The sequence below is a fragment of the Carassius auratus genome, chromosome 28, assembly GCF_003368295.1.
Source record: "Carassius auratus strain Wakin chromosome 28, ASM336829v1, whole genome shotgun sequence".
NCBI lineage: Eukaryota > Metazoa > Chordata > Actinopteri > Cypriniformes > Cyprinidae > Carassius > Carassius auratus.
Window position 1 is genome coordinate 14,573,295 of NC_039270.1, and position 18,059 is coordinate 14,591,353.

Sequence of the window (18,059 nt, forward strand, 5' to 3'; positions counted from 1 at the left end):
ATATATCAGTGTTATTAAGTGTATCCTTGTGTCCTCTTTCAGGGATGGAATAGATTTAGAGAACCCACAGGAGGAGATTAAAGCCAAGCGTTTATTGGACAGCCTGATCCAGGAACTACAGAAGAAAGCAGAGCATCAAGTGGGAGAGGACGGCTTCTTACTCAAGATTAAATTAGGACATTATGCTTCACAGCTAAAGGTTCTGCTTGTTCTTTGTTATTGTATACAATTCAGGAAAGTTTTAGTAAAAAAAAGTTTAAAAAAAAGCAAATGATTATGCGTAAATTAACTCAGTGAAATAGACATACAGACTCATATAGATTATCTTACAATATATCAGTGTACAAAATAAAATGAGAGAATATAGATAAAGCTTAATGAGACCGTTAATAGCCTACAGCACATCGATGCATGATGATAAAGCTATTACTAAGAACCGGTCGGTCAGGAAAGTGCAGTCTCAGTGTTTACTGTCATTAGTGTTGTGGGGTTTAATTGAGTGTGTTTAAGTAAAACATAGAGTCGATGTTTATTCTGACTGTGTGTGTTTTCAGAGCACGTATGACCGCTGTCCCCTGGAGCTGGTGAGATGCATCAAACACATCCTGTACACAGAGCAAAGACTCGTCAGAGAGGCCACTAATGTGAGTGGACACCGATCTAGTTCAGACTGTCAGCTCATTAGGGCAGTTTATCTGAAATAACAGTTCATTTTGAATGAATTTCATATCATCTTTCCTTTTTGCAATGAAGCACAACTCTAGGTAAATACTGCTTTTTATTAATGCTTTCAATTGAAGTATATTGCATTTACATTTACATTTAGTCATTTAGCAGACACTTTTATCCAAAAGCGACTTACAAATGAGGACAATGGAGGCAATCAAAAACAACAAAAGAGCAATGATTTATAAGTGCTATAACCGTTAGCTTAAACGCAGTACACGTAGCATGGGGAGTATCACGACGCATGTGTGCACTTCCGCTTCATGTAAACAACGCAAAGAAGAGCAAGCATGCATCGTGATCCTCCCCAAAATGGAGGCAAGCCAGAGCAGACTGGATGAGGAGGAGAAAAAGTGTTGAACAAGCGATGCGCACGACTCACACAATGAAAATAATTCCCCAATAACTGCAATTGCAAGTTTCAAACAGAGATGGCGACGAAGAGGCAAAACTTACGGACTGCAGCTTTAAAGCTGCGGTAGGTAACTTTTGACGCTCTAGCGGTTAATAAACAGAACTGCTTGCGTCTTGCGGAAGAACATCGTAGCCGGAACTACTTCTCTCTGTTTATGTCTATGAAGAATCACAAAGGTACTGGGTTACTCCGCCGCGGTATCCCCGAAGCAATCTAAAATAGTCCGAATATAAACACTTATTATAGGTGCACCCTAGTGATTCAGGACAAGCCAAAAACACGGTTTGGAAAATGGATTCATGGTGTACTCGTTTATTATATACATTTTTCTACATTTTGAACACAAACAAAGTTACGGACCGCAGCTCTGATTGGTTGTTTTTTACCGGGAGCGATGGAGTTTCTGCAAATGGCAATAGGACCACTGGGAGGAGCCAGAGGAGCTTGATTTTTTTCACAGGACATAATGACAGGTTTAACTAACAAATATGTAAAAAAGTGATTTAAGTGCAGCTTTAAGTGATTTATTAACACTTAGTGATCATTGTATACATAAGTTCAGTGAGTTCATTCAAATCTAAAAACCATCATGGGTAATAATAAACAGGACCATTGCACATGACTGACTTTTACAATATTCAGAAATAGTGTTTGTGTGTTTGCTTTGTGCATGCATAGTGGAAGGTACATATTTACCCCATACACAAATTCATGATAGCTGCTCAGTTTTATGAGAGTAAATGAGGAAATTTCAGATTTTATCAGCTCAACTGACAACTCATAAAACGAAAGACGATATCAGTAAATCTAGAAGTTTACATACACATGAAAATGCCCACTCATCTCAGACACACCTGTACTTAAAAACATAATATTTATGTTCACATACCATGTATGCACTAAGCAAACAATATATAGTTGGTTCAAACAAGATACAGTAAATGTGCTATAGACGAATAACTTTTATCTGGATCGATTATTAATACACAACAGGACAGGGCTGATAAGAACCTACAGTACGTCTAGAAGCTTTGGTTAGTTGGAGTTTGTCTTTAACCCCTTCTTCATCTTGCTAGTTTATCAAAACTAAAAAGTCTGAATGAAGCTACAGTACAGACCAACATTGTGATATATTATTACAATTTAAAATAATTGTTTTTAAATTTATTATACTTTAAATTATCATTTATTTCTGTGATGCAAAGCTGAATTTTTAGGATCATTATCACATGATCCTTTAGAAATCATTCTAATATGATTATTCATTATCAAAGTTGGAAACAGTTCTGCTGTGATACTTTTTTAGGATACTTTGATGAATAAAAAGTAAAAAAAAAAAAAAAAAAGATGTTATGTTTTTAAAATATAAATATTTTGTAATAACAATATACACTACTGGTCAGTAATTTGGGGTCAGTCATTTTTTTTCTTTTTTTTCTTTTTTTTTAAATAAAATCAATACTTTTATTCAGCAAGTATGTGTTAAATTGATAAAAAAGTGATAGTGAAGAAAATATATTATTAGAATATATATTATTAGATTATTATTATTTTTTTTTATAAATGCAGTTCTTTTTAACCTTTTATTCATCAAATATATTAGACAACAGAACTGTTTCCAACACTCATAATAAATCAGAATATTAGAATGATTTCTAAATGATCATGTGATAGACTGGATGTTACATGGAGTAATGATGCTGAAAATTCGGCTTTGCATCACAGGAATAAATTATTTTTTTAAAGTATATTCAAATAAAGAACTATTATTTTAGGTAGTAATAATATTTCACAATATTACTGTTTTTTCTGTATTTTTTTATCAAATAAATGCAGGCTTAGTGAGCAGAAGAAACTTCTTTCAAAAACATAAAAAATAGTAATGTTTCCAAACTTTTGGTCTGTACTGTATATCACGTTTCCATTTTTTTTTTTTTTTTTTAATGCTGATTGTAATTGTATTGACTTTTAACTTCACTTTTCTAACTTGGTTGTTACTCGTGTGTGTCTGTGACTTGCAGTCGAGCTCACCGGTGGGCAGCCTGATGGACAGCATGTCTCAGAAGTACCATCAGATAAACCAGGCTTTTGAGGAGCTCAGAATATTGACTCAGGACACAGAGAATGATCTCAGAAAACTACAGCACAACCAGGAGTACTTCATCATACAGTACCAGGAGAGCCTCAGGATACAGGGTATACAGCCACACTCATTCGCATCTATATACTCCACAGACACTTTTATTCAAAGCAACTTTCCTTGCATTCAAGATAATGTACATTTCCTAAGTTCATGCACATTCTTACTTTGGCCTCATACACACCAGCAGACAGTCGTATGTATGCGTATGAAATTATATACACAGTTTATTTAATCATTCAGAACATACTACATTAAAACACCCTGCTGGCTCACATAATTTCTGAAAATAGCACTGAATGACAAATCAAACCAGTTTTAAGGGGATAGTTCACCCAAGACTGAAGATTCACAGTTTCTGGGGACCAACAGTGCTTTGGTTATCCACATTCAAGAGAAGCTAAACAGAAGAAAGAGTTTCATACCGGCTTGGAACAACTTGAGGCTAGTAAATGGTGACAGACTTTTCAGTTTTGGGTGAACTTTACCTTTAAGCCTGAATAAACATCTCTTGGTGTAATCATTTATGAATCAACAGATAATTGCAATAAGAAAGAACTGACAATGCATCGGCACTGGAAAGAAATCTATATTTGTCACAAAGGAATTACTAGATTCACAACCCACTTTTTCATGCTTTTACGTGCAAAATGATGGGGATTTTTTATTATTTCTTTAGCAAAGCTCATCTTTGTGGACTAAATCCTCCTCTCTGTTGTGTGCAGCTCAGTTATCAAGTCTGGCCACACTGCCTCCAGCAGACCGACAGCTACGAGAGCCCAGCCTGCTCAGCAAGAGAGCCACAGTAGAGGCCTGGCTGACCCGAGAGGCCAACACCCTGCAGAAATACAGACTGGTACACACACACACACACACACACACACACATGCTCCAAGTGAATAGTGTGCATAGCATTAGCATAAAAAAACACTCTGTACTATAACATTAGTAACACATGCATTAAAGGGGCATATAATAAACATTTTAGCATCATAAACTGCTGCTCAAAAGTTTGTGGGTTTGCTGTTTTTTTTGTTTTTTGTTTTTATCAGCAAGAATACATTTTATTGACCAGAAAGCCATTAATAATGTTTTTGCATCAAACAGATGCTTTTTAAAGTTACAAAATTTTAGGAAGCACACCTGTTTTCAAGATTCATAATAGTAAGAAATGTTCCTTGAGCGGCAAATCAGCATATTAGAATGATTTCTGAAGGATAATGTGACACTGTGGACTAGAGTAAAAATGCTGTCATTTGCTTTGCCATCACAGGAATAAATGACATTTTAAAAACATATTACAATAGAAAACATTGGTAGCACTTTATTTCAGGGTGCCCTTGTTACACATCACATATACTATTATAATAATAATTAAGTGTGCATAATTATATGCAAGTATCCCTAAGCCAAAGCCCAATCCGAACCCTAACCCTAGAGTAAGTACATGTGGTTAATTTAATACTACTCAGTACTGAAATGTATAATTACACTGTAAAGGACACCTTCAAGTGTAACCAAAACATTCATTTAAATTATAATAATATTAATTCAAATATTACTGTTTTAACTCTTTCTTAGTTTCTTACTCTTAATTTAGTTACACAATAACGCATTTTCTTTCTGGCAATTTAAACTGTTTTTGCTACTGTCCATCTACAAGTTTATGTAATTTACCAACATTTAGAGTCACCATAAAAAATTCACGTTGATGTTGTTCTTGTGAACGATTTATCCCTGCATATGTATAATTTCTCTTGACCTCGTAACTTCAAAACAAAATGTCATAAACTTGATCTTCAGGTGAAATGACTTTTCCAATCACTTAAAACACTCTCCTTGCTGCAAACTCACATTCAGCTCTGCATTCATCCAGTCAGCGACCAATGAATAGAACCGTCGATAATCAATTTCACTTGGATCTATGTCACAATATGAAAATGCACAATACAGAAAAATGTTTAGCGCTACATCTGTTTCATCACGAATTTAAGGCATCTATATGGAAATTTCCTCTGTTTTGATTGGTTATCCTTTCTCAGGGTAAAATAAGAAACACTTCAATTTTCAGAAGATCCGCTATTATTTTCCATTGTATGTCTCCTTTAAAATAAAAGCAACACTTCTATATGATGTTGCCCATATGAAGAGTTCAGATGCCACTTTTGCATCTAAACCCTTCATATGTTTTAAAGTACAGCAGTAAACCTGATGGCCGTTGTTATTTACATGAGTACAGCACATATGTTCCCATCTGTTCATGTGGTTATATGATGAGCTTGTGCATGTGTGCTCAGGGACTGGCAGAGAAGCACCAGAAGACCCTGGCATTGCTGCGTAAACAGCAGACAGTGATTCTTGACGATGAGCTGATTCAATGGAAGAGACGTCAACAGCTGGCTGGCAATGGCGGGCCGCCCGAGGGAGGACTGGACATACTACAGTCATGGTGCGCACACATCTATACTTAGCAGTCTAATTTAGGACATACCATAGACCTCGGTTGCTTTTAAAGCTAAAGATCATTTTAATTGCTACAGATTAAGCCAAACCCATATGTACAGTTATTTTAATTTTATTTTGCCAGCTTCCGGGGCAGATTTGCCCCAGTGCATGGATAAATAAAGCAATACACACACTAAGACAGTTATGCAAATAATCAGAGGCGTGCGCCATGTTGTGGTTTTGCACAAAGCATTTGCGTTTACATTACACACACGCAGCACATGCAGAGAGAAGCTCTGTAGTTTCTGCTTGGGTTTTGGCATTTCTGCGTGTGTTTTTGCACAGGTGTGAGAAGCTAGCAGAAACCATTTGGCAGAATCGTCAGCAGATCCGGAGGGCGGAGCATCTGAGACAGCAGCTGCCCATTCCCGGCCCCATCGAGGAGCTGCTGACTGAACTCAACAGCACCATCACGGACATCATCTCCGCTTTAGTCACCAGGTGTGTGGAAAAGAGAGAATACCAGTGACGTTACGTAATTGCAAAGTGCAGCAGTAACACAATCAGTATCCCCCCTGTAATCAACACGGTGCAGTTTTACTATATCTCTTTCTTGGCAATGCTACAATTTCAGCAGTGACTTCACAGTGTATTTGAATGAATCATATTAGTTGTCATGGTGACTTGTAACCATACATTCAAAGACATTCATTATCTCCCTTCCTGTGCTCTTTATGTGTGTGTATTTTTTTTAACTCGGTATTGAGCCTACAAGTCTAAGTGGTTATAGGTTTTAAAGAGGTTTTACATTTTGGACATAAAGAAAGGGGCAATTAGTGAATAATTAAATAATTTTTAAAGGGATAGCTTCAAGAAATACTCAGACTCATGCCATTTCTTACATATAATACAAGAACATGTTGATCACTTTTTCAATTAAATCACAGTGAATGGGCTTTCATGCTTCAAAGAAGGTGTGAATGTATCCAAGTGGTCCGTACAACTCAAGATTTCTGACGCCATACAGTGCTTTGTGTGTGTAGCAGAGAGGAAAATGAGTTATTATACACAGAAATGTTCTGCGCTAGTTAATAAGAGAAGTTTAATGAATATTTCATTCAGTGATTTCAGTCGTCTCATTCAATGAAAAGATCTCTGACTCAAAACATATTATTCATACATGAAATGGAGATTTCTACTTCTCTTATGAGAAATCATGAATACACATAGGAGAGCGGTTTTCAAAAGTGTTATTCTCAGCAAGGCTGCTTATTTTTGCTCACAATACAGTAAATACAATAATATTGTGAAATAGTATTATAGTTTAAAATAACTGTTTTCCATTTGAATTAGGGCTGGTAAGCAATTCTGATTTCTAATCTAATTAATTACTTAATGTGGTGATCAATTAATCAAATGAATTGCAAATTTATCACACATCAAATTTGGCTGAAAACTTACTCCCAAAAATTGTTTACAGTCATTGTTGTGTAAAGCATCAAACAGACATTAAAAAAAGTAGCTTCAGCAAGAAATATTTTGTTCTTAAGTCGCTGGGGTATATTTGTAGCAATAGCCAAAAATACATTGTATGGGTCAAAAATATAGATTTTTCTTTTATGCCAAAGATCATTAGGATATTAAGTAAAGAACATGTTCCATGAAGATATTTTGTACATTTTCTACCATAAATATGTCAAAACTTAAAGGGATCATATGATTCTGCTAAAAAGAACATTATTTTGTGTATTTGTTTATGTGGTTTAAGGTTAAAAAAACACATTATTTTCCATATAATGCTGGTTCTCTTTTAGCAGTTCAGTCAATATACTGTTAGGAGTAACTGAATAACTTTCACATTTATAAACCGAATAATTTAAGTAATTTGTGGATTAGTGTGTACTGGAGACGCGGACCATTTCGAACGATTCAATTCGATTTGGTGAACTGGTGAACTGGTTAAAAAGTTAAAAAGAAAGATTTGTTCATGATCCACACATCACTAGATGAGACAAAAACAATAATTGGGACATAATTACTGATTATAATGACTTATACTGTGTTTTTAAGCATTGCGTTGCTTATCGCGCTGCGTAAACATAAAACCATGTCTGCATTTGAGATCGGAGAAACAACAAACAAGCCTACTCTATACTGCTCAAAACTTGCTTTTGAATCATCACTGGAAAATAATTTAAATTTAAAGAACGTACTTACAAGCTGTGAGTCAGAAGCACCCGACTGTCCTTGCAACGTTTGAACTGCCAGACTTTATAGAAACATCCGTTGTGCCACAGACGTTCAGGAAACAGTCCACATCCTCCTTAAAATGCACTGCACACATCTGAATATTTGGGCTGGACTGTTCTGGAACAGTGCTGAAATACGTAATGCAGATCCACACAGTGACGTAGAGATGTGGGGGGTGTTAGAACGAGCCATTTTAGGGGGATGTGACAGAGTCTTAACTTTAATATAGAATATCTCTTTGGATTTGAGACTTCAGTCTTTGCAACTTTACAGATCTTCTTCATGCACCAAGAGCTTGAAACATACCAAAGAGAAAGGAAAACTTTTAATCGTATCATATGAGTCCTTTAATTTTTGATTAGTAATATGCATTGCTAAGAATTCATTTGGAAAACTTCAAAGGCGATGATGATGAATGTCTTAATACCAAATGATTGAGTATTTATGTATTACTCACCCTGCATGTGCTGATATCTGTGAGAAATCAACCGAGGCCGTTTGTCAGAAGAGAGATCACTTTGGTGGCACACAAGGGATATTTACAAACCTGCTCTGCTCTCCTTCACTCTCTTCCTCATAATATCTCAAGCTGTCAGCATTCACACTAACCACAGGCGATGAATGTGCTGCTTCATTCATCTGTGTGTGTGTGTGTGTGTGTGTGTGTGTGTGTGTGTGTTTGGAGCCTCAGGCCAAACAGTCTCTGAAACACTGAGCTTAATGGAAGCTGTGCTTTTAAAAACCATCAGTGTCTAAATGGATCTCCATCAGCCTGAGATGTGTAACACTGGCTTTGTAACTGTTTAACATAACATAGCCACATATCAAAATGAATCTGATTCGGCCCAGTGCATACCAGTTAGAGATGTGGCCTGGTGAATAGTGCACATGCTCCAAAGACTAATCTTAACCTTACCTCTAAATTAAATGCTTCATTTTTAGAAAAAAATCCTTTAATTTATAGTTTTAATTAACCATTTATTTTTTATTTATTCATTTGTTGTTTCTAAAATAGAAAATTTATGGTAACACTTTCTATGAAGCCCATATTTATAATAAAGTAGCGTACTTACTGTATAAGGGTAATGAATTCATAATGCATTATAAAAAAACTTTTATAACATGTTATATCATTTTATAAATAATCATAACAATTATAATACATTATAATACTTACCCATTTGTGGTTATAACGTTTAAGATTGATTATTTATAACACACAATGAACACCATATTAAATCTACTTTTACATTAATAATAGACTATATATCTTGATATTGTTTATTTAAGATCTGCACTGTATCTTACTACATCTTGTGAGTGGTTATGTATGGAGAGTGTTTGAGTGTTCCCTATGAGGCTAATATTAATTTTGCTGTGAGCTAGTTAATCATTTCAACTAAAAAAAAAAAAATGCAATGTTTATATGTTAGGTTACATTTTATTATGATGGTCCCCTTAGTCTGTTGACTGTAAGCAACTTTGCAACTACATGTCAACTATCTCTCATTAGAGTATTAGTAGGCTTATTAGGGTAGGTATAATGTTGATGTACTTGAAAAGTTACTTATATTGAGCTTGTCTGTTGGGGAACCATCAAAATAAAGTGTTAGCACATATTTAGCAGACATACTACTATTACTACAGTGACTGCTATTTGAAATGTTATTGCAGAGTTACTTATCAACAGCTGTCTATACCATCAAAATAATCAAACTGATAATATAGTAAAAATAGTTCAAACAAATGTGTCGTATTACACATTCATCTGATATGATGTCTGAGAAAAAGAATATTACTATTATTATTACTATTCCTTATTAATGCTCTTTGACTGCTTTAAGTAAAGTAGCATAAGAAAGATGGCAAGATGTGAGACTTATAATTCATTATAACTGAGAAATATAATTCATTGTAACTTGAGTAGATGCAACGTTCACTGTGTGTTATAAATCATCATACTCTTAAAAGGTATAACCACAAAAAAGTAAATATTATAATACATTAAAACTGTTCTTATGGATATACATAAGATGGTATAACATATTATAAGCTTTTTTATAACGCATTATGCATTCACTATAATGCCTTAAGAACTATCTTATAATGTATCATAAATATAGACTTCATAGAAAGTGTTACCAAATTTATTTATTAACTATTACATATTTTATTTTTTAAAAGGCTTCCATCTTGTTCAAATTACACCTGCATATTGTGGGTTTTTGACAAAGTTTTCAAGTAATGTTCGCAAGTAATGTAAAAATTACACTTTGCCAAATGTAAATTTTGGCTTTCCAAGTTGAATGGAAAGCTGGAACAGTGCTCATATTGGTGATATAATATTAGTTTGAAATTATTTGTTCAAAAATACAGTAAAAACAGTAATACAGTTAAATTGTATTATAATTTATTTTTACTATTTGAATATATTTTAAAATATAATTTATTCCTGTGATGCAAAGCTGAATTTTCAGGATCATTGGTCTTCAGTGTCACATGATCCTTCAGAAATCATTCTAATATGACGATTTAGTGTCCAAGAAACTTTATCAGTGATAAAAACAGTAGAGTAAATGTCTTTGGGTAATGTCACGTTTGATCAGTTTAATGTATTTTTGATGCATAAAGGTATTGATTTCTTTAAAAGAAAAACTGACCCCACACTTGGTACGGTTGTGCACGTGTTTTTTTATTTTGATATACAGTATGTTTTATGAATATGGATGTACAGTAAATACGTGTGTGTGTGTTTTGTCTGCAGTACCTTCATCATCGAAAAGCAGCCTCCTCAGGTGCTTAAAACACAAACTAAATTTGCGGCGACGGTTCGTTTGCTGGTAGGTGGCAAACTGAACGTGCACATGAACCCACCGCAGGTCAAAGCCACCATCGTCAGTGAACAACAGGCCAAGGCCCTGCTCAAGAACGAAAACACCAGAAAGTGAGCAGAAACACAACACATTGTATTTAGTATCTTCTCCGGGTATTGTTGTTGATGACTCATTGTAAACCGGCCTAATGTGTCCAGAGCTGCTGAAACAAAGCATGTTTCACCAGAAGACCCTCCGATACATCATCACTCTACATTTACTAATGCAAAATTTTTATGCACAAACCCAATTCTTACCTAAATTTGTCATTTAACTAACCTAGATCTTGGTTAAAATGGTCATCTCCATTTTTAATAGGACTATACGCAGAATGATATTTTCTGTATATGTATGTGTCTGTCTAACAGTGACAGCAGTGGTGAGATCTTGAATAACAACTGTGTGATGGAGTACCACCAGACCACAGGCACTCTCAGTGCACACTTTAGAAACATGGTGAGTGCAAGTCTGACTTTAGAGAAAACTCCTGGAAGATGAGGGTTACCGAAGGGGGTTCTAAGCACACCATTTAAGTTCATTCATAACTTACTCTGTACCTGCTTAGAAAACACACAGCTCGATTCTCGATTATGCATCAACCATGAATTCAGCTAAGCAACACTTAACCCTTTAAAGCCTGTCATATAATCAGAAGTCATAAAAATTGAACCTTTAGACAGATAAGATATACAATTCTGTACAGGGTAACAATTTATGAACTAAAATTCAAAATTAGTTATATTTCTGTGCATTTATCAACCAGAAAGTCCCCAAATAATCCTGCCTTAATTTGTGCAGTATATATTTTATTTATATATTTTAAAATGAAGTCCGAATTAAAAATTACTTCAAAAGTCCTTATGCTTTTGTTTTTAACTTTTTAATGAACACTTGGTATGATAATTTATCTAAGTTTACGGTCCTATTTTTCATGCAGTGAATGACATTTGTAAATGTTGCTTGAGTACTTTTTGGGGGGGGGGGTTTTATGTGATAGTGACTTGTGTTAAATAGGAAGAACAGATTGAACTGCTTATCATAAAATACATATATATTTGTCTCTATTCTTTCTCATGTGTCCTGTAGTCCCTGAAGCGGATCAGGCGTTCAGACCGTCGAGGGGCGGAGTCTGTCACAGAGGAGAAGTTTACCATTTTGTTTGAATCACAGTTCAGTGTCGGGGGAAATGAGCTGGTATTTCAGGTTAAGGTGAGCTTGAGAAGGTCTTGTGCCTATTAGCAAATCACCATTAGTAAAGGTTATCTGTCAGGAACCACTTACAGCAATGCAGGTAAACTCCAACGATCCATGCATTAATGACTATTTAAAATTAGGACCAGTGTTACATTTCAGTCCATTCAGACAAAATGAATGATTAAGTAGATTTTTGCAGTAAAAAGCAAACAATTACAGTTTTTATATTAGTGCTGTACATTACTGTTCAGTGTTTGGTGTATAACTCATATATTTTAATATTTTTTATTAAATGCCATTTATTTCTGTGATTCTAAAGCTGAACTTTCAGCATTGTTACTCCATTCGTCAGTGTCACATGATGCTTCAGAAATCATTCTGTGCTCAAGAGCACCATAATATATAATAAAGTAATTTACAGCTTGTTTCATCCATTTTTCTCATCCACACATTTGTTCCCCCAGACTCTCTCTTTGCCTGTGGTGGTCATTGTCCATGGAAGTCAAGACAACAATGCCACAGCCACCGTTCTGTGGGACAATGCATTTGCTGAACCGGTGAGTTACTGAAACATCAGTGCATCTTTTGGGTGGAAGGTGTGGTGTAGAGGTTAAAGTTCAGACCATCATAACTGTGCCCTTTAGAGAACGTACTTTATTCCAGGTCGGTTGTGCTTGCAATAAGCTCATGAGACCACTGTATAGTGATATCACATGAAAGTCATGGAAACAATTTCCCAGGCCATGTGGCGATAAATAAAGGTCCTATAACTTAACTATGTTAAACATCACAAAGTTCGGCACGCAGGACTCATTCTTCCAACCATACATAATGAAATTTCTCTCCCACTCACCAGGATCTCAAACTCCCCTCAACAAACAAACAAAACTGTCATGTTTCATAGCGTGGGTGTTGACTGGATGGCTGGTGGCATATGAATCATGTTCTTTTACTCGACATACTCTACCCTTAATCATTTTAAAGGAACAGTGCATCCATAAATTTAAATCCTGTCATCATTTACTCACCCCCACGTCATTTCCAACCAGTACTTTTTTCTACCCTGGAACACAAATGGAGAAGTGAGTGAATAACGGTGTAAGCATTATAAAAGTAGTCCATAGAAAAAGTAGTTTTGTAGTAGTACTTTTGTGTAATATATGGAGAATATGTTGTTGCTTTCCTAAAAAACAACCTTAAAACCAAAGTGATTGTGAGCCACTGAGAAACACTTTCCAGCTGTAAAAGGTTCAAAAAGAAATTGTGGTAATGAAATCATTTTCTTGTTCTCTCTCAGGGACGGGTGCCTTTTATTGTGCCGGACAAGGTGTTGTGGCCGCAGTTGTGTGAGGCTCTGAATATGAAGTACAAGGCAGAGGTGCAATCAAATCGAGGTCTGTCTGAGGAGAATCTCGTCTTTCTCGCTCAGAAAGCCTTCAGCAGCTCCAGTGTCAACCCGGACGAATACCGCAACATGACCATGACCTGGTCACAGTTCAACAGGGTAAATGCACTGCTCACACTCAACCAGTGTACAGTACTGAACTAAATGACTGTGTTTAGCAGGTCAAAACTCCTCTGTAAAATCTATTTGCTATTTGACCCCCAGAAACCAAAGGTCAATTCGTTTTTAGTATTTTCTTTGACTAGATAGTTCTTTATACACAAATGTACACACTACTGTTCAAAAGGTTTGGGTGAGAATATTTAATTTTTTTTTTTTTTTATGAAAGAAGTCTCACCAAGGCTGCATTTTATTTGATCAAAAATACAGTAGAACAGTTATATTGTGAAGTAATTTGACATTTTAAAATGAAATTTTTTTCATATTTTAAAATGTAATTCCTTCCTGTGATGGTAGTAGAGCTGAATATTCAGCATCAGTACCTCAGTGTCAGATGCTCCTCAGAAATCATTCTTATATGCGGATATGCTGCTAAATGTACATTTCTTATTATTATCAGTATTGAAAACATTTGTTCTGCTTATAATTGTGTGTGTTCTTTAGTTCGGAACGGCATGAAGGTTAGTAATCAATGGTTTTGTTTTTGGGTGAACTATTCCTTTAATGTGTACTTCAAAAAAATCTTAAGGATCGCAAACTTTTTTAACTGTTTTCAATGTCGAAACATAAACAGGCGAAGTAACTGCCAATACTGGATTTGAAATGTAAGTTATGATTTTAAAATAAAATATCAGTCCGAATGGCACATACCATGTTGTCGCAAATCAAGACCCCTGCATTCAGTTGCACTCTGTAATGAATATAATTCGTTTGTACTTAAGTATCACTCATGCAATCATGGCTTTGACAGCTGTACATGAGCTCTGATTAAGCTGAAGGCAGTATGGCCTATTGTTTTGTACAAATTCGGACCGTGACTGTGACCTGTGGCAGCTGAATGTTAGCTGATCGGATCAACATTGCTTCTCTTCCATTGCAATAGTTAATGGTTATTCAGGAAGTGAGGTTTGATCTGAGAGCAGGCCTAAGGCTGTGGCTGTCTTTGAAACGGCCCTTTGCTGATCTGCTACATTGAGCGGGCAGTGTTCCCAACCAAGGCCCTTGGAATTCAGCCATCGTTTGTGTTTATGGCTTTTGTTTATTTAGTCACGTATACAGTACTCACACATGCACACAATTGCACAAATACAAAGTTATCTTGAAAACATGCTAATGATTTAATGCTTTCATATAGTGGGGTGCAAAATCTATGAACACATGTGGAAATACTATTTTGCATTAAACACAAGATGAATTGATTAAGATTTATGATCAGCTTTTATATGATTAAATGATTATACTAAGGAACAATTTGAATCCAAAATGTTAAATAGAAAAGTATACAGGTGCATTTCAATGAATTATAATGTCATGGAAAAGTTCATTTCAATAATTCAACTCAAATTGTGAAACTCGTGTATTAAATAAATTCAGTTCACACCGACTGAAGTAGTTTTTGGTTCTTTTAATTGTGATGTTTTTGGCTCACATTTAACAAATATTGAGATGCACCTTGTATATGAATTATAGTAGTATCATAAAGTTCTTGTTGATTCCTAAAATATATATATTTTTTAATTGAGTTTCATAATTGATGAACTTTGCAACACTGACACTGTTATTGAAAGAAATAAAACAAATAAATACAGAACTAAATAGCTGAAATTAGTTCAGTGAATTGAAATAATAACGGCTTTACTGACATCAATTATAATTTTGTCTTCACAACTGATGAATTTTGCAGCATTAAGACTCTTTATTTTCCTGCTTTTCTAAAACTACTTTTCTAAATCTGTACTGTATACAATAGTATGTCAATAATGTGACTTGACTGTTTATTTCCATGTCTAAATTCCGAATTTGAACCCGATGGTACGTTCAAGAGACCCCCGTGTGTCTCTTTGTGATCCGCCATGCTAACTGTCGAAACGGTCAGGACATAGGACATTGTGTTCTAAGAAATAGAGTGATTAAAGTGAAAGAGATGAAGATGAACGCTTCCTGTCTTCACTCCTAAGTAATGTGACTTTGCTTGTGGATCTCTGATTAAAAACAGAAAGAACATGAAGCAGTGGATCATGCTCTCGTTCTTAAGCCCTGAATGTTCCCTTTACCCCCACACACGCCCCGCTGTTTACTCTCTGATTCATGTCAACTCCATGTCCAGTTCCAATAAATGCATCGCCTGCGAGGAACACGTACCAGGAATTCAGCAGATTGTTTTTTCATATACTTTCATCTTTTATTTTCCATAACTGTTAAGCGTCTGTGAGGAAACAAGCTTCAAACATGCTTTGAGTTCTAGTCCACAACATGCTACTAAGGCTTATTTAACACTTTCTTTACACACACTGTTTAAAAAGTAGATGTGACCAATCAAATTAATCCATTTAGGTAAATATGGTAAGTGAACTTAATAGGATGAAGAAATTGACATTTACTCTCCCTCATGGTTTGTTAATAGTGAGAATTAAAATAAAGGGACAGTATCAACTCTATAAGTGTTCCTTTTTTATCTCACATTTCAGAAGTTACTTAATATGACAACAAAATCAGCAATAGCAATGTTGTAGTTAACAGCTTAGCTCCTGAAGGTCAGAGATGTGAATACCTGAACCGAGAGGTCAGTGTGTGTGTGTGTGTGTGTGTGTGTGTGTGCGTTTACTCTGGCACTACTTGTTTGATCTGTGGTTTGACGTTTAGCTGGAGAGGAGGGATAAAGCTGTAAATGTAAATGAAGCCATATTATTTATTCATGACCTTGTCAGTGCATACTGGGAAAAGGTCTAAATTAACTGAACCACATAAAAATAAAAAGTTTTTATTAGTATTTTGTAATAGAAAAGCTGCTTTGAGATTGTTCAGTTTTGTTTCTATTGTACTATTTGTAAATCTTTGGGGTTTTATTTTTCAGCATCATTATATTTACTGTGCATGTTAGTCTTTTAAGCCTGATTTGTTTGTTGTGATTGTAGGAGAGTTTACCAGGCAGGAACTTCACTTTCTGGCAGTGGTTTGATGGTGTGATGGAGCTTACTAAAAAACACCTGAAGCCTCACTGGAACGATGGGTAAGACCTGACCTCAGTCAGAGCACAACAGATAGAAACATCACACTCCTACAGATTTAATGTTAAAGATAAAAATCCATCCATGTGTAAAAGCTAAACAAAAGAAGTATTTTTGTTGCTGCACAGTTATTGAATGAACAGAAAGAACTAGAAAAGGAGACGTAGCTCCCGTCTGCCCTCACATAACAATGCCATCTCTCACCTCACAGAAGCTGAATCTCACAAAGACATGACAGTGACGTTTGTTCGTATGTGACTTGAAATGGATAATGCACTTAAATAACTGACAACTTAACATTTATTTATTTCTGAAAAGTAATTAGGTCAATCATGGATGCTTCTGATAGTTTGGGCAAATTTCAAGTTTAGGCCACTCTGCTGGAAAATGTTATGATGAATTACATCCTTATATCTGGTTCTTTTTCTCTTTCTTGTGAGTGGTATAAAATGGATATGTTCATTATGAAGTGCTTCTTTGCCATGGCAACTGGCTGATTGAGAGATAGTGGCGGTTTAGACTATACATTAAGGCATTAAACCATGGATGGATTTACACAGGAGTAAGATCAGAGAGACCTCTTGAGGCTTTGATACGATCTAGCTCCCTCTCTCTCTCTTGTTTTTTTGCTGATCTTTTTCTCATTCAACCCCCAGTCGTCATATCTTGTAATCCTTTGTATACAAATCATGATGAAACTGAACCGTACACACAAGCTGACAGTCTCTCTGATTGTGTGAGTGTACAGTAAACACTCTTTGATGAATTCATGTTTGTGTTCATGTGATCGTGTGCTTGTATGTCTCAGGGCGATTCTTGGCTTTGTGAATAAACAGCAAGCTCAGGACATGCTGATGTCCAAACCCAACGGAACCTTCCTGTTGCGTTTCAGTGACTCAGAAATCGGCGGCATCACCATAGCCTGGGTGGCAGAGAACCCTAACAAAGCAGGTAGAACCATTGCTTGGCTCCTCCACAGCCATTTCTTAAATCAAACCTGACGTAATGCATAACAGGGACATTTTAGACATGGTATTTCAAAACAAATCACTTAGAGTGGCTTTAAATGCTCTTAAAACTAGTTAAAAACGTGTGTGTGTGTGTGTGTGTGTGCGTGTGTGTTTGATCTTCATAGGAGAAAGGATGGTGTGGAACCTCATGCCTTACACAACCAAAGACTTCTCTATCCGCTCCTTGGCGGATCGCATCAGCGACCTGAATCATCTCATGTTCCTCTATCCTGACCGGCACAAAGACGAGGTCTTCTCCAAATACTACACCCCTCCGCTGTGTAAGCTTGATCTCTACATTATACTGTATACACACACACAAACTATCATTCAAAGATTTCAGGGTCAGTATTTTTATTTATTTATTTATTTTTTGGTGAAAGTAAAGTTAATTGTAATGGTATGCAAGATTTTTATTTCGAGTATTTAAAAAA

General features: G+C 35.6%; 1 protein-coding gene across 2 annotated transcripts in view; it reads left to right on the plus strand.

Annotated features, from left to right (window-relative positions):
* The window catches only part of stat5a (signal transducer and activator of transcription 5a), a 70,669-nt gene that overhangs the window by 47,250 nt on the left and 5,360 nt on the right, over nucleotides 1-18,059 (plus strand). For both annotated transcript variants that reach the window (XM_026208076.1, XM_026208077.1), the window contains exons 4-17: nucleotides 43-199; nucleotides 555-644; nucleotides 3,163-3,337; nucleotides 4,007-4,137; nucleotides 5,579-5,730; nucleotides 6,072-6,227; nucleotides 10,741-10,920; nucleotides 11,218-11,305; nucleotides 11,936-12,058; nucleotides 12,508-12,600; nucleotides 13,341-13,547; nucleotides 16,523-16,617; nucleotides 17,424-17,566; nucleotides 17,751-17,906. In XM_026208076.1, the coding sequence (XP_026063861.1) occupies nucleotides 43-199; nucleotides 555-644; nucleotides 3,163-3,337; nucleotides 4,007-4,137; nucleotides 5,579-5,730; nucleotides 6,072-6,227; nucleotides 10,741-10,920; nucleotides 11,218-11,305; nucleotides 11,936-12,058; nucleotides 12,508-12,600; nucleotides 13,341-13,547; nucleotides 16,523-16,617; nucleotides 17,424-17,566; nucleotides 17,751-17,906 (1,946 nt within the window). The remainder of the gene's footprint in view (nucleotides 1-42; nucleotides 200-554; nucleotides 645-3,162; nucleotides 3,338-4,006; nucleotides 4,138-5,578; nucleotides 5,731-6,071; nucleotides 6,228-10,740; nucleotides 10,921-11,217; nucleotides 11,306-11,935; nucleotides 12,059-12,507; nucleotides 12,601-13,340; nucleotides 13,548-16,522; nucleotides 16,618-17,423; nucleotides 17,567-17,750; nucleotides 17,907-18,059) is intronic.